Raw genomic sequence first — 17,209 nt, 5'->3', positions numbered from 1 at the left:
TGGAGTGGCTGGAGGGGCTGCGGTGGCATGGAGGGGGGAGGACGACAGCCGTCCAGGATGGCGTGGCACCAGCGTCGGCCATGCACATGCGCAGTCAAGGTATGCTCCCCACATCTCACACGCCACCGCCGGCTCGTCCGATTCGCTGGCCTAGCTCGCCTCGCGCCGCACCACCGCTGCCGCCCGTGCCTCCTTGCGCATGCGCAGTCAAGGTACGCTCCCCACATCTCACAGTACTCGACGTTTTGATTAATCCTCACGCCGCAGCTCTCCTGCGTATTCTAGAAAAAAATTCCTCAACTATGCGCACAGGAGAGATGTGAGGGTTCTTACTGTGTGTCAGATGTGCTTTTTGATTCTCACCAGCAGATCTTGTGCTGGGTATTATATATTAATGTGTAGTGTATTCACTTATTGGCCAAGTTGTGGCTTGAGATCAAATCAAATTTTATTTTAACCTGTTTTCTATGTGAAATTTGAGCATGAAGGTATATACCATATGAGATCATTTGAACGACTGTCATGTGCTATCACATGGCATTATGTTAATTTGAATGAATGTCATGTGCTATCACATGCCAGGCACCCAAAGTCTACACCTCCGGGCATTCAATGTCTTGTCCCTGTTAATTAAAGTCCCACGCATTATGCAGTCCTCATTGCTTCATTGGTGTTGCGAGCAGCGAGGGGCATCTATCTCCCCCTCCGGCCGTCTATATCCCAGCTTGAGAATCTTGTTGTTTTTCAGTTGATCTGAGCTTCTAAACTTGCAGGTGCGTTCATGGATTCTCGTCTTCATAAATTTCCAAATATATATCCTACTAGTTTAAATCACAGTTTGAGGTCTCTTCCATTCTTCTCCTGAGCTTACTTTTATGAATCTGTGTTAAAGCGATTGTTCTCTGTTCAGGGAGAAAATTAATCTTTCCTTCCTCTAATTTTAAACTGCACTGTTTACTTAGAATGGGTGATATAGCTCGTGGACTTGAGAGCCTGGGTCGTGTACTAGGTGGGAGCATGAAGCCAGGTAGATTGAAGTTGCCAGTTTTAAGTCACATCACAGATAATTTCTCCGATAATCGAAAAATCGGCGAAGGTGGCTGTGGCCATGTCTACAAGGTAAAATATATTTGAAATCCATCACTCTTTATTTCCTCAAAGCAGATCTAATGTTGATCCAAGTACTAATGGCTGCACTCACGACATATTTTAAACAGGGCATCCTCCCAAGTGGCAAGATGGTTGCTGTCAAGAAGCTTTTCAAAAGCCAAACGATGGATGAGAGGATGTTTCAGCAGGAGGTCGAAACCATGATGAGTGTTAAGCACCAAAATATAGTTAGGTTTATAGGGTACTGCTCTCATACAGAACAAGAAGCGGTGCAAATGACAAGAAAACATGTTTTTGCAGATGATCTGGAAAGGCTGCTCTGTTTTGAGTATATCAGCAAGGGAAGTCTTGAGGACCATGTAACCGGTATGAAAAGACTTTTATTATATTGTTGCAAAAACTCAACCACACCAAGAACAAAAATACCAGCTCTCTTGGCAAATAGATTTTGATTACATTTGTGTTACTGATCAACTTTAAAGATTTGAGTTAGAGATTTAAAAAGTTAGGTTGTAATCTTATTTCTTCTATTGCGTCCTTAGATGAATTAAGGGGACTTGAATGGCATATTCGTTTTCAAATTATTAAGGGGATTTGTCAGGGTTTGCATCATCTTCATAAGGAAAAGAGTATTATTCATATGGATCTCAAACCTGCCAACATACTATTAAATGATGATTTGGTGCCAAAGATAACAGATTTTGGCATATCAAGATCTGGGGAAACATCAGAAACTATGAGTGAAGTTCGTATGTATTCACCGTAAGTAATGCATCGAGACAACACATTATTATTTGTCCTTTTCAAATATTTACTCACTTACATTTCCATTGTCATATTGCATAATATTTGCATACTTTTATGCAGACAATATTGCGCTCCAGAATACAAATTTGATCGGAGAATGTCATTCATGTCAGATATTTACAGTTTGGGTGTCATAATCAAAGAGATGGTGACCGGAAGTAGGGAGGAGCCTAATGTTGATAGGGTAACGTAGTGATAACCTCACTTGTTATAGTATATATACATTCTTGTTATGCCAATAATTTCAAAATTGTGTATAAGGTGAATTGTTCGAATTTTCTGTCCTAGCTGCCCGCCTGCCCCTGGATTAGAAGTTGCATGCTACACTAGCCCATTAAAGGCTTGTCAAGTAAACTCAGAATCTGAGATGGCAATGTGACTGTCCCATTAATTCTCTCTTCCACCTATCACTCTCCACCTCTCTCTCGTTCTCTACCGCATTAATTTGTAAGAGCAGGTAAAATAATCGGCTTAATGGCCACCAGGTCATCTGTATGAATGACGTAGTATGGCGCGGAATGCTATGCCAGTCGCTACTTGTGCTCCAAGGCACATATGTGGGCCCAGATACGGTCGGAGGGCTGGAATGCGTGGAGATAATAGAAGATAGTATTAAAAGAAGGGTGAAGAAGTGTTGGTCCAAAACTAAATAAAAGGATTTACTAATTATAGACGAGCAAATATAAGACTATCATTGCATATCTTGTCTATTAGCTGTTTACATGGCTTGGCTAGCTAATAGCCAAGAGTTTGGCTCTATTATTGCCGTTTCTCTAAGAAGCTACTCTGTGGAACTAATTAGGTCCCCCATACTCCAGATGGAAGCTTAAGTATTTATATTATTTGATATATTTGGTGCCATTATAATTCACTTTTGTGGAAATGGCAGGTACAAAGAAGATGGAGGCACAGGTGGAAGAATGCAAAGCACATGTCACTAGTATATCAGCAACAAGTGACTAAATGCCTCCAATTGGCGCAAAGGTGCACTAACTTGGAGCCCACAGAAAGGCCTGATATACTGGTTATAATCCGTGAACTTAATGAAATGGATAGTACACCAGACATTAGCAATGCAAGTATATCTACAGTTGAGCAGCAGGTATGCCCATATATGCACTCAACCTCAGAAAGCGTTCTAAATTTTTCATCTTAATACATTATATTTGTTTCTACTCGTAGAGAAACTCTTTCTTGGAGGACATGCTTGGGATAGAGCCACTGGACCTGCATTTCACTGCTGAGCATAACAAGCAGACGTCAGGATCAATCAAACTGACCAATGATACCGATGACTACATTGCCTTTCAGATATCCCTCGAGGAAAAGAATATTGCTTTTTGGGTATCAGCCCCAAGCCGACTTCCGTTGTGCGTGCATCCGAACAAAGATGTTGTCCCACCACGGTCCTCATGCAGGGTCACCGTAACATTGGAAGCAGTAAAGAAGCCACTGCAGAAGAAGCACTGTATAGAGAAGTTCTGTGTGCAGAGCACCAGAGTAGATAAGGGTGTTACATCCAAGCATATAACGGGAGACATGTTCAAGGAAGAGGCAGGCAAAGATGTTGACATGGTGAACTTTATGGTTAGTGATCGAACTTGCTTGACATGGTAGACTATTTTTTTTATAATGGCATATGCAAGTAATTTAGAAGAATCTCGGATTACTCTATGTTATTTTTCATAGTAGCAGCGGTGCATAATGGTTATAGATTTAGGGGCTTATAACCGCACAGGTGACTATTTTTAAAAAAAAAACAGAGTAGATCCAACGGCCACTATATATTTTTTTTGACCAAAGTCAGCAGGGAAGTTTCTACCTATTTTTTATGTAATTTTTTAATTCCAAATCCGGTTAATTTACTCCGACGGGAAGTCGAACCCGAGTTTGCTGGGTGCTACTCAGGTGCTCTAACAACTAGGCTAGGGGCCCCTTTCACACGACCACTATATATTGTCGATGACTATTAGGTTACTGAATTAATAGCAGGATATTTCAGAGTTTCGTGAGAATTTATAGGATCTCTCATTTTTAGATCATATCCTGATCATAATTGACATGTAGATTGAAAGGAATCTCCAAATAATAATAGTACAATTGATCTCTATGTAGCTAGTTTTGTTCGCATCGATTAACAATATTCCACATATCTATCGTCTCTTGCAGGTAAGCGTGCATGCACCAAAGCAGCTCCTGATTGTGGATCCCCTTGAGCTCCGATACAGGACTATTGAGCTGAATAAACCGTCGCCTTGTTTAATACAGCTGACCAACATGACAGATGATTACGTGGCTTTTACGTTTGTACTGCCCCAGCAAGGCAATGTGCTCTACTACCACGAAGCAATTGGCACGGGTATCATGCCACCATGGTCAACACGAGGAGTTGTTGTAGACATGCTGGTGAAGGAGAAAGCACTTACAGAGATGATGCAATGCAAGGACACATGCGTTGTGCGGAGCGTCGTCGTGGACAAGGGTTTAAGGAACGATGATGTGACGGTGGAATTCTTCGATGATCAAATTGGTGTGCACGAGATGGAGTTGGACATTGTGTTCGCAGAGCAGCCCCAAGCAGCTTCTTCATCAATGCGACATCCTATGTTCGACGACGATCAGGATTGGGAAGAGGACCAACTGGAGTTATTGGGAGACAGGGCCATGCTGGTGAGTTCAATGCTTCATTTATTCTTTTATTTCGTCTCAAACAATGCTGCGTATTTCGCTTCATATCCATTTTAGTTTGATTAATTGCTGGCGTTTTTTTTATATAATGCTTTTATATAATGCTGCAGATGAGCCCTTTTTTAATTGAGACGGAGTTGCTGCACATCTACCCTGCAGAGCTCCATGTCTCATACGAAGGAGACGAAGAAGGAGACGACGGTGAGTACATAAGCCTAGCCAACAAGACAGATGATGATGTTATGTATGCCATCAATTACTACTATGACCGACGAGGGGAAGTCTTCAGCATAATCGCCCATGACAAAGGCGTTTTGCCGCCCCAATCCACTTGTGCTGTCCGTGTGCATTGTGTGAGCAATCATCATTACCAAGTTGGAGTGACGATGATCAGTGGGAGCCGCCGTTATCGTACCGCTGATGATTTCTTTGATAACTACACTTGCGACACGCGTGAGGAACTAATGAGTCAAGTCAGATCAGAGGGAGGAAAGGTGCACGAGGCGCTGTTGGCGTGTGTCGTACACACCTCTCCTCACCCAGAGAGCGTGGCAACAGATTGTAAGCAGCACCAGGTATAGGCTAGTACATACTTGTAGTGTATACATGTTTAATTTCATCGATCGGTTATTGCTTCAGGTCAAATTTTCCCTTCATCGATCATATGATAAGTTCTCCGTCCATCCTGATCAGTGCCTCATTTGTTGTTCAGGTGATACACAGCATGGACGATGAGATTGGTCTCGGATCCCTGCAGTGCATGGACGTGCATCCAACAGAGCCATGGTGGGTGCACCGTACCGTTACTCTTGTGCTTAATTGTCGATTTGTATATATTAATTGGTTTCATTATCGCACACTTGTGCAGGATCGTCACCGGTCATAGGAACAGGGTTGTTTGCATTTGGAAGATAGACCCCGAGGTAATTAACAGTGTTCTAGCTAGCTACTCCCCACTACGTACGTAGCTGGATGTGTGCGGTCGCATTGGTTTCTCTTCTCTGTACATACTATGCTCGTTGTCATCATGGTACTACTAACTGATGAAATTTTTCTACTTTATTATTATGGGCATGCAGACAGGTGCGTGTGAGGAGAGGATGATGTCTAAGATGACTGGTACACCGATATCGGACTACTTTTTTTGGATGAGTTCAGTCAAGTTCATTGCACGAATGCAATGGGTGGTGTGCGCAGCGTATCACAGCACATGCATCGCGGTGTTCACATATGCTGATAATGGACTGACAGAAATCAAGAGGTTTCAAGCTGACTATCAATTACACAATCTAAAATCTTTGGCAGTCCATCCAACTCTCCCGTATCTGCTTTCTTCCTCCGAGGGCAATTTCATCCAGCTATGGGACTGGGACAAGGGATGGATTTGTATTCGAAAATTCAAATGTTCTCGTGCAGATACACTAAGGAGCGTCAGTTTCCAAATGACCTTTGACCCCAAGGATGCCTACTCCTTTGCCAGTCTTAACTACAGTGGAGACATAAATGTTTGCCGCTCTCTCCAATCCTTTAATTTCCCTTATTATATTCTTTATTACTGATGACCACCACGTTGTGAGACCGAATGATTATTAATTATAATTTGTAGCTCTGGAACATATATTATGAAAGACCGATCACCAGCTTCCGTGGGGATACTGCTGCTATTGCTTATTGCAACACAGGTCCTAACATGCAGCGTATGCTGGCTGTGGTCGACGACACAGAGAAGATAGAGGTATGTGGTCATTCTCTTCTACTCCCTCCGTTTCAAATTGTAGGTCGTTTTAATTTTTCTAAGTTCATAGATATTATTATGAATCTAAATATAGTATGTATGTCTAGATGCATAATAATATCTATGAATCTAGAAAAGTCAAAATGACCTACAATTTAGAATGAAGGGAGTAGTAAATAGTTTTAGCTTTTTTAGGTCGTTTTAGCTTCTCTAGGTGCATAGTTTTTGTTATGCATTTAGATGCAGTGTACGTCTAGATGCATAATAATATTTACGAACCTTGAAAAGCCAAAACGACCTATAATTTGGAACAGATCGAGAGAGTACATATATACTACTCCGTATATTGAAAACGCTAACTAGCTGTGTAGTGTATTATTGAACGGTGCGGTTGTTAACCGTCTTGTTTTGGTTGCTTTGAATCAGATATTGGACTTGCGCTCAAACACTACACATGTTCAAACACTTGAAGCCGCAATGCGAATTGAGGGATACAAGGAATTGAGCCTTATTGCCTGTCACCCTACGCTTCCTTTATTAGCTACAACATGTAGCATATGCGCACCCTATACAGGTGCCCTGTGGAACTACACTAGTTACGGGTAATGGTTTCTTTGATGCTCGCTTCGTTGCTTGTATTTGCTTTAGGTTAAATTTGCAAAAAACAAACACCCCCTCAGTCAACCAAAGTTTGACATTTCCCCCATAAGTCATTTTGTAGCAAATGCCCACCATATACTCATTTTTGTTGGTAAAACCACCCTAGTATGCACAATCTTAAGAGATTCAACGTGCTTTCATAATTTTTTAATCTTTCAATGTGGTATTGATATTTTTTCCAAAATTCCTCAAATAGATTAATGAATAGGAGCTTGGGCATTGTCACACCAAATTTTGCGAGTTGCAAAAAAAAAAAAGAAACAATCCAACACGGACAATAAATCTAATCCAAGCAACTGGCTAGGCTTGACTTTGCTCTTGGACTATGGTATAGCTCTACATCAGTGAAAAAAATATTGATTCGGTTAAGCATGTGTGTAATGGGCATGTTTTCGCAACAGAACAGAGTATGTGGGTGGGTATTTGCAACAAAATGACTTGGGGGATAGGGGAATCTCAAACTTCAAGTGACTTATAGGGGTGTTTATGCAATTTTACCTTGTTGGTTTCAGCTTTCATGTCCAGTAGTGTTCAAAAAAATGGTCAATACACTGTCAAAAAAGAAGAGGGATAGTTTCTTATGCATTTGTGTCTATAGGTTGGTAACATCCTCCCACTGCATATATATAGAATGACCGGCTATACTAAACCCTTGTTTGCTAGAGCTACGGCTTTTTATATCATGGCTGGATCAAAAGTTTCTAGACCAAATTAGTGTAGTTTAAATATTTAGTGGGATGCTCTCAACTCCAGCTTGCTCCAGATCCAAGATTTTTTGGATCTATAGGTACTCAACTCCAATAAATCTACGGATTTCTTAGAGTTAAGCTTTGCCAAAGAGGACCTAAATAATGCAGGCGGATAGGTTTCGCAAGCAACCTGTCTGTTTACTAGCATAAATTGCTGAAATGGCCATCTTCCTTCAAGGCACTACATAGAGTAATCTCACTACTACTCGGCTCACTCCAGCTCGTTAAGATAGTGAGCTAGCTTGGCTCGGCTCAGCTCATTATCTAAACGAGCAGAAGAGGCAGCTCAGCTTCATTCAACAGCAGCTCGAGCTAGCTCATTTAGCTCGTGAGCCGGTGCATAACAGGACAACAGAATAAAAATCAGCATCGCAGATAAAAAGTTTGAAGTAAGCATCAATGCGCTTTTAATTTGAGACAAATGCAATGGGATTGGAATGAAAATCGATCTGTTACATACATTGTGAAACACACAAATAAAAAAGTCGCCAAAATCTATAGGCTAGAAAAAGCAAGACAAGAGAAAACAAGCTAGAGAAGAACACGAAATCACCAAGCGGACCACAAAGACGCTGCTGCGCATGGCTCATGCTTATCTGCTCTTTTTTCCTCTGCCTAGCACCGGTGTTGACTGACTGATGGGAGAGGAAGCGAGCAGAGACGGACAGCGAGAGCGAGTCACGACGGTGCCACTACAGCCCGCTGCCTCCGTGGACCGCGGCTTCGCCTGTGTCTTGAGCACGTGGCAGCGCCAGATGGACAATTCGACTGTGGGGGATAGGGGATGGGATCTAGGTTAGGTGAGTGACTGACTAGTCAGCCGATTGGGCTTTTTGGGCCGCTTGTTGCCCTGCTGAGCGCCGCACTGCTGGCTGCTGGCCTGCTTTTCTTCATGGCTTGTTAAGCTTGCGAGCAACTCGTGAAAATTGGCTCGCGAGCTCGGTCATTATCACAACAAGCTAAAACACCAGCTCGCTTTGTTAGAAAAATGCAACAACAAGCCAAGCTGAGCGAGCTAACAAGCATGGAGCTTTTCGTCCAGCCCCACTCACTATCAAAGAGAACCTCATCCTTGCCACCTCCTAATACTCATCTGTGCCGATTAGTGAACCAGCACTATGGAGAGTTAAGCTTTGCCAAAGAGGACCTAAATAATGCAGGCAAATAGGGTTCACAAGCAACCTGCCCATTTACTAGCATAAATTGCTGAAAAGGCCATCTTCCTTCAAGGCACTACATAGAGTATGTAGAGAATAAGATGGGAAACACCGTACACTCTAATGAGAGGGGGGGATGACCTCTATATATATAGCCAATATAGCTTGGAGTACAAGGAATACAATCAAGTGTACATGGAAAGAATAAATACTTTCTAATACACATATATACTTCCTAATACCCGCCCGCAGTCGCAGCGGGAGGATTACGGACGCAAAGACTGGACCTAAACTCAGTGAACAATGGAGTCGGTAGGCCCTTCGTCATGATGTCCGCGAACTGGTGAGAGGACGGTACATAGAGGACTCGAACCTCACCCAATGTCACCTTCTCACGGACGAAGTGGATGTCAATCTTGATGTGCTTCCTGCGTTGATGATGCACCGGGTTGGCTGTCATATAGACAACACTCACGTTGTCACAGTAGACAACAGTGGTCGAAGTAAGTGGGACATGAAGCTCCTGAAGAAGTTGGTGAAGCTAGCAACACTCCGCAACAGCATGGGCCACTGCCCTGTACTCCACCTTAGCACTGGAACGAGACACCGTGGTCTGGCGCTTGGAGGACCAAGACACTAGATTGTCGCCGAGGTAGACGCAGAAGCCGGAGGTGGACCATCGAGAGTCCAAGCAGCCAGCCCAGTCAACATCGGAGTAGGCAGTCAGAGACTGAACAAAGCCGGTGCCGATGTGAAGCTCAGAGGAGAGCGTGCCCAACTAGACATTGGCGCTGGGCAACCACGGGATGAGGCACCTGGTGTCGCTGTCGAGGAGGGCCTGGAACTCGCCGACCATGGTAGCGCGCTAGTTGGCATCAGCCAAAGCACTACGGTAGTTTGCCGGGATCGGAGAGGGCGAAGAAGTCATGGCTGTCAAACCCCTGTAGTGCACCCGTTGGATGGCCCTAGTCAGACTGAGTGACAGGACGCAGTGGAGCAGGAGGTGGCGACAGGTCGGGCGCAGGGGGTGCTAGAGCCACGGGCGCCAGGAATGCCGGGGTGAGTGCCAAAACCATAGGCGCTAGGGCTGCGAGCGATGGGGGCATAGAGGATGCAGGAGCTACCGGGGTGGGCGTTAGGGCCGCGGGCACAGCGGGCGACGGGGGCGCTAGAGGCGCTGGGGCCCGCCGGGTGTAGTGACGAGGTAGGGGCGCCACCAGTAGGCTAGGGGGAGCTAGGTGAGGGAGAGCCGACTGGGGGCCCCTGAGGGAGAGAGCAGGGGCGGCGCTCGAGGGGGCTATGCCCGCAGACCTGCCGGTGGGTCCAATGGGCGAGGAAGAGGGCGGTGTCCCACCCGTCGAAGGAGCCTGGTATATGGCCGGTCCGCATGCTAGTATGGCGGGGTCATCGTTGGTGATCTGCTGCAAAACAACTGGTGAGGGCCGCGACTGCTCAACGTCCGAGGACGGAGCGACCGAGGTGGGAGCAGGAGTATCTGAGGGACTCAATAAGAGGAAATCGAGCTGTGACGGGGGATGGGGTGGGAGATGAAGGGAAAAACAGACTCGTCGAAGATAACATGGCGAGAAATAATGACTCAATGGGTGGACAAGTCAAGGCTATAGGCTAGAAAAAAATCTCCAAAATCAATTTGTTACATACATCGTGAAACGCACAAACAAAAAATCTCCAAAATCTCTAGGCTAGAAAAAGCAAGATAAGAGGAAACAAGCTAGAGAAGAACACGGAATCACCAAGCGGATCACAAAGATGCTGCTGCGCATGGCTCATCATCTTTTTCCTCCTGCTTGTGCTTATCTGCTCTTTTTTCCTCCGTCTAGCACCGGTGTTGACTGACTGATGGGAGAGGAAGCGAGCAGAGACGGACAGCGAGAGCGAGTCACGGCGGTGCCGCCTCCATGGACCGCGGCTTCGCCTATGTCATGAGCACGTGGCAGCGCAAGATGGGCAATTCGACTGTAGGGGATAGGGGATGGGATCTAGGTTAGGTGAGTGACTAGTCAGCCGATTGGGCTTTTTGGGCTGCTTGTTGCCCTGGTGGGCGCCTCACTGCTGGCTGCTGGCCTGCTTTTCTTCATGGCTTGTTAAGCTTGCGAGCAGCTCACGAAAATCGGCTCGCGAGCTCAGTCGTTATCACATCAAGCTAAAACACCAGCTCGCATTGTTAGAAAAATGCAACAACAAGCCGAGCCGAGTGGGCTAACAAGCATCGAGCTTTTCGTACAGCCCTACTCACTACCGAAGAGAACCTCATCCTTGCCAGCTCCTAATACTCATCCGTGCCGATTATTGAAGGTATGATGGCTGAGAGGCCATTATTCACGCTGGAACCGATAATCATTTGTATCTTTACCAGCAATTGTTGTGATACGACACAGATATCAGTTGGCTTTTAACCAAATTCAGCAATGATATTAGCGTATCCATACTAATGCTAATGATGACCCGTTAGGTATGTTAATGTATATGATTATGGGTCTGGATAGGTTAGCTTCGAGCACAAGGCCAACTCATTATTGGAAAAGATAGAGTACTGAGTGACAAAAATATTACTATTGAATAAAACAAATTTGATGCTCAGTTATATAGTCCTTTTTTGAAGGCTTCCATATAAGTTAATTGACTTGAAGCTAGTCAGTGCGTCACCAAAGATTTTCATACCATGATGGTATCCTTCAAACATAGACATTAGTTCTAGATGCTAAAGCAATATAATAGCTTAAAACAAACACTTAAAGTTATAGCAAACCATAGGATCCAAATAAACCACTTGTGTCTCATTTTACTAAATGTAACACCGTCCTTTTAAAGAACTTTATTTTCGCTCAAAATTAAACTTGAGCCTTTTTAAATTTCTCTACAAACTTGATATATTTTCCTTATTTTCTTGGCTAGCAAATATTTAAAGCCATTTTTCTAACTCAAACCTGGCATAAAATATTTCATGCCTAATCCTTTTTGAATTTGAATTAAATTTGAGTTTGAACTAAACTTCAAACCTTCCCAAAACAAATACCAATGATCTTTAAAGTATTCAAACTTGAAATCTTTCCCTAAACTCTAGCCTAATAAATTGGAGCTCAGCCTTGACTACGAGGTCTAGGTCAGCCACCACTCCTACTTCCACCCTTCCCTCCTCTCCAAACCCTCCACATCTAAGCAAAAAACAAAACACTAGAACTTAATCTCCTGTTCCCATTGCTGGACCCCGTCCATTCATCATCATAATTCCATGCCGACCTCAAAATGGGTCGCCCTCTCAATGGATGCAAGCTGCACAGCTGGTGGCAGCCAAAAGCGCCTTTCAATGAAATTCCGATGCCAGCCCGTGGTGGTGCTAACGGAGAACGATGACAGCACCAGGACAGGTGTTGTGTGCACCTTTGCTCCTGAATTCCTGATGCCACCTTCCATGACATGCGAGGCCCACAGCTTACGACATCACAGCCAACAATGTCCGACCCTCCTCCCTTCTCTTTATGTAAACATGATAAGTGGCCCTGGGACTCGATGGAGTGTGTTATAGAGAGCTGACTATCTATATATACCACTGGACGTGCCCTAAGGATTTAGAGATTTTTACCCATACCACCAATTGTGGATTTCGGGAACAGGTAAGGGTACCCCCAAAGCAGCCATACCGGTGGCAGCAGCAACAGACCCATTGATAGATCAACGTTGGGGACAAAAGAAGGGAGGCAAACGACAAAGTGGAATGTGTATTGAGGTTTTACTTTCCACTGCTGAAAGCAAAGGTATGATGGCTCGAGAACTAGGGTTTAGGCTGAAAGCATAGTTATGATCTGGCTCGAGAATTGATTATGGGTGTACATGATCTACATAATACCCGAGCTGTGCACGGCCACAAAGTTTGGTGCAGCAAGCCTACACGGTCCAAAGGGCCTGCCGAAAAGGAGCACAAATATCCTTCTAACAATTGCTTGTCAGTTGTCACAAACGGGAGGAAATAGTTGAAAAGTGGGTAGAGGAACAGAGACTTTTCATTTTTTTTAGGTCGTATATTGAAACCATGTGTTAAGACACAACGACCGTGCTAGAAATTGAAGGGATTGAATAGGACAATGCGTTAAGGGCCCATTCTTCCTATATCTCTTACACAGTTTCATAACAAAACTGTGGCATGCAAGGATTTATTTGTATCTGTTGAAATATGCAATGCATGCTAACTTTACCATGTCTAAGGATAAGATCATGGCAAGGTAAGAAAGTTCTAGAAAATTAGAGAGAATGCATGAGCCATAGTTGCCATGCTTCATGGTGAAGTGTAGAATACTCTAGAACTAGATATTTTAGCATGGTAGAAATATAAGAAACTAGATAAGGATGAGGGGGATTCTAGAGTTAGGATATTTTGTATGGAACAGTGTGGAAATTGTCACATGGCAACACCACAATGATTTTGGTTCCCTTGTAGAGAGTAGGTGAATAAAAGATTTTGGTTCCCTTGTATAGATTTGGTCTCCCGTGTTGGTGTCGGTGTGAAGGTCTTCTCAGAGTAGTGTGGGTATAAGGTCTACAGAAGAAGTGGTGTCACACCACTTTGGTCCCACTTCTAGGAAGTCGGTGTCAAGGTTTGGGCACCGATTTCTTAGTAGTATCTAATTTAAACATGATAGGTAAATTAGCCATGGCCGATGGTAAATGACCATGAGATAAACTGACTAAATCCAACTGTTCTAAAATTTTCCATGACGAACAACCACCCGATATGTAGTAGTTTTTCAGTAATGATTGTAGGTTAAAGAACAACTCAATGACATAATATTTCTTATTTGGCAGGCTTAAGAGAGTCTATACATTTAATTGTGGTGACCCGGTCAGGGGTCTTGGATTCATAGACATCGAGGGCTTCCAAAGGTAACAACTTTTTCTTGATAAATTTACTCTCTTAGAGCATTTTTTCCCTACAGTAAATGTATTTTTTATGCTGTATAACAATGGAATGCTAACAGTAGAGCATTCATAATAAGATCCTTGTCTAGTGAACATTTTAGTTCCTTTTCTAACTTCCATTTGTGGGTGAACAAGTTAAATATATAGTTGGACTAGGTTTCAGACTTCATTGATTTTTTTCATAAATTGTTGAATAAGACTCAAACATTGTTGCTTTGTTCTATGAAATCTTTGAATCAGGCTTAGAAACTTTTTGATATGTTTCAGAGTTGTTAGCAGAAGGTGCTACATTTGGAACGCTAGGCTTATTATATGTGCTGTCCTTAACCTGTCTACACTCTACTATTTTCTATCAACCTGTGTTGTAGCATGTGCTATCAATTTTTTTAGAAACAAGAGCATTTTAAAAGAGGTACAAGTATGAGCAGTTTGTGAAATTTGAGGCCCATAGTTAATCAAAATGGTTTATGTTTGTTTTGTCTAGTTTGTTTATTTTCTTACAATACCATATGGATCCTATTATAATCTATATTAGGTTAGTTGTGCTAGACTTCTGGTTAGCAATTATTACATATACTTTTCCTTCTCTCTTCTCGCATCGCACCTCCGAGCATATATGTTTGGCATGTGTCACACTAAACAATCACTTTGAGTTATGTTAGCTCTTGTTGTAGCCCACTTGTCCTGCGTTCATGAATGATATTTTGGCTTTCCAATTTCGATCTTTCTTGCTACAATTTGTAAGAAATGTTTTTTATCACCTTTAAACCACAGACACTTGTCCATTTTCTTCCAGATCCTCCTTTTGAATTTGTTAAAAATATGCACTCTAGGTCATAGATGCACTGTTAATTATCCAATTGCATAAACAAATGTTTCAGCATTCACCACAATGCCCGAAATGTTTAATTTGCTATATCAAAGAGGTATGGGTGTAGTTGTATTATTTTCTAAAGTCCTTGGAGTGCCTTAAAGTTAAACTATGAATGTTGATATGCTATAATAATTTAGTCAAAACACATTTGTCTGTGGCACACTGTACTTTTCTGTTATTTTGTCTATTGGGCACTAAAATAAATTTTTTTCTTCAATGGGACACTTGTTTTATTGTCTAAACACTGTCCTAACATACAAGAAACATTTTTTCGCCGGTTGGACACTTGTATTAATAAAATTTAATATTGATTTTTTTTACTCAAGACTTATAAGAAAAAGTCATAACTATTACTAAACCATGAATATTCATATGCTCATCACTCCCAAAATGCAATTATATGTGGCTTCGCATGCCCACACTACGCCAGAAAGCTTTTTTGCTGGCGGGTGAAAGGCCACTGTCCTGGCGGGCGGAGCACCCACCATCAACTTTGAGCTAGCACAAATGGTTCTTTGTGCTGGTGGTTTGATTGAAAAAAAGCATGCACAGGTCACCGCCACCTGCCCGCTCCTGCCAATCGCCATCACCGCTTTTGCTCCCGCGTCGCCGCTCCCGCTGCCGCGCTGCCGACGACCGCTTCTTTGTACACGCGCACTGCAGCATCCCAGTGTTCCTGGGCCCGCACGCGCTCCTGAACCTCACCTTCCTCGCGACGCCGGCGGGTGCTCCCCCCTTGGCATAAGGAACCACTGCGCTGGCGGGTGCTAATCACGCCCGCCAGCACAATAATTTGCCTATACTAGCACAAATCGTTTTTGTGTAGTGCCATGCGCGCGCACACTCTTACTTAGTCTTTTTATATGTTAATAATGAAGATTTATGAGTTGTTATAGGTTCTTAGTTTTTATAATAGTATTTGTGTGTAATTTAATAAACTATGTGGAATGCTCAAGACAGGACGATAGGGCCGTGCTCTATATATGTTGAAATGGTACAATAATTGTCTATACGGACCTCAAACTTCTAATCCATGTCATTTTAAATTATGCAGGCTCGTGATTGCAACCTACAAAGGAATACAAATAGTGGACATTTTAGATGGGGCAACGTTAAGCGGTCGTCCAGGGGATAGCTTTTCTGTTTAAGCCCTGTCGGAAACACAAGCTGTTATGACCGGGATTACGTGCTAGAGGCGCGGCAAGCGGCAACGAGGCTAGACGTACGTGCACGACAGCACGAGGCGGCAGCTGTTACGGAGATCCAATTAAGTTATCAGCTTTAGTTCGTTTGAGTCGTAAGATATTTACTAATCCCTCCATCCCAAATTACAAGTCGTTTTAGCTTTTCTAGACGTATAGATATTTATATGCATCCAAATATAGTACATGTCTAGATAAAAAAAATATCTACAGACTAGAAAAAACCAAAACAACCTGTAATTTTGGACGGGGGAGTAGTTTGTTAGGAGATATCGATTGGTTTGTTAGGGTTGTGATTCGGCTATAAATAGCCAGACAATTGTATCGGATGGGATTAAGCCAGATCAACAAACTGTTGCTCCTTGCACCTTTCGCTCGTTCCCTTGCTTGCATCTGCTTGTGCGTCAGCACGGCACCACCGCGCGTGCCGCTGGGGGTTCAAGCCCCGGCCAGTCACCCATCGTACATCAAGCTGGAGCTACCATGCATCATTTATCAACGTTATATCTTAGTGACGTCAAAATAGGAGGTGTGCTACGGAAAGAAACAAGCTAAGGTGTGGTATACACTATACAGTAGGGTATTCTTTCTCTGTATGTCCTAGGGGAAATGTTCAGAGTTGCATCTCATATGAATAATCCATGTGTAATTGATAATCATCTTTTTTTCCCTTCGAAATTTTAGTTTAGCGGATTTTATTATTACCGTTTGACGCATCAGACCTTTTTTCTAGCTAAGAACAACATGTGGGGCCAAATTGCACGACATCAGGCAATCAGTGTCTGAAAACCATAGGAGGAGAGGCAGCTGAGGGCCGTCCAATCAGCATCCCACGGTCAGGACACACCCGATACGAATTCCAGTGAAGCCAAACAGAGCGCGCCCCGCGCGTGAAGTCGTCATCCTCCCGGCCGCGGCGCTGCCTCACCGGCGGCCTCCGGCGGGCTTGCACGAGCGTCGCCGTCGATCCGGCCAGAAAACGTCGACAGGTTCTCTTTTGTATGGCAAATAAACTGGATGCATTTTACATGTCCTTCTCTTGAACCTCCGACTCCGATCCGGAACGCATCTCAGCTCGTTCTCAGCTTCCATGGGTGGTCAGTCGTGTACCAAGATCTAGATGTGCTGCCATGGCGGGTTGGAGCCGGGAATGGGTCGGAGAAGATGAATTTCCCGTGCTACATTTCATTGAGTAGCTAGCAGCCTGCGTCAACCAAGCAGAGCAAAGCAAGAAAAGCACCATGCCACCCGACCCTGAAAATTCCGGATCCCTCCTTGAAAGAAACCTTGAC

General features: G+C 43.6%; 1 protein-coding gene across 1 annotated transcript; it reads left to right on the top strand.

The window, feature by feature from the left end:
- Nucleotides 1–659: 659 nt before the first annotated feature.
- Nucleotides 660–16,038, top strand: LOC111256315. The gene is made up of 16 exons (XM_022824135.1): nt 660–773; nt 963–1,119; nt 1,218–1,476; nt 1,653–1,872; nt 1,978–2,101; nt 2,807–3,019; nt 3,100–3,504; nt 4,087–4,587; nt 4,716–5,180; nt 5,318–5,391; nt 5,474–5,528; nt 5,685–6,110; nt 6,212–6,340; nt 6,767–6,942; nt 13,728–13,805; nt 15,770–16,038. The coding sequence occupies exons 2-16, from the start codon at nt 964–966 to the stop codon at nt 15,861–15,863; spliced, it is 3,375 nt and encodes a 1,124-aa protein (XP_022679870.1). The 5' UTR covers nt 660–773; nt 963; the 3' UTR covers nt 15,864–16,038.
- Nucleotides 16,039–17,209: the final 1,171 nt, after the last annotated feature.

Source organism: Setaria italica, chromosome II (assembly GCF_000263155.2).
Source record: "Setaria italica strain Yugu1 chromosome II, Setaria_italica_v2.0, whole genome shotgun sequence".
Taxonomy (NCBI): domain Eukaryota; kingdom Viridiplantae; phylum Streptophyta; class Magnoliopsida; order Poales; family Poaceae; genus Setaria; species Setaria italica.
This window is presented reverse-complemented; position numbering and strand designations above follow the sequence as displayed.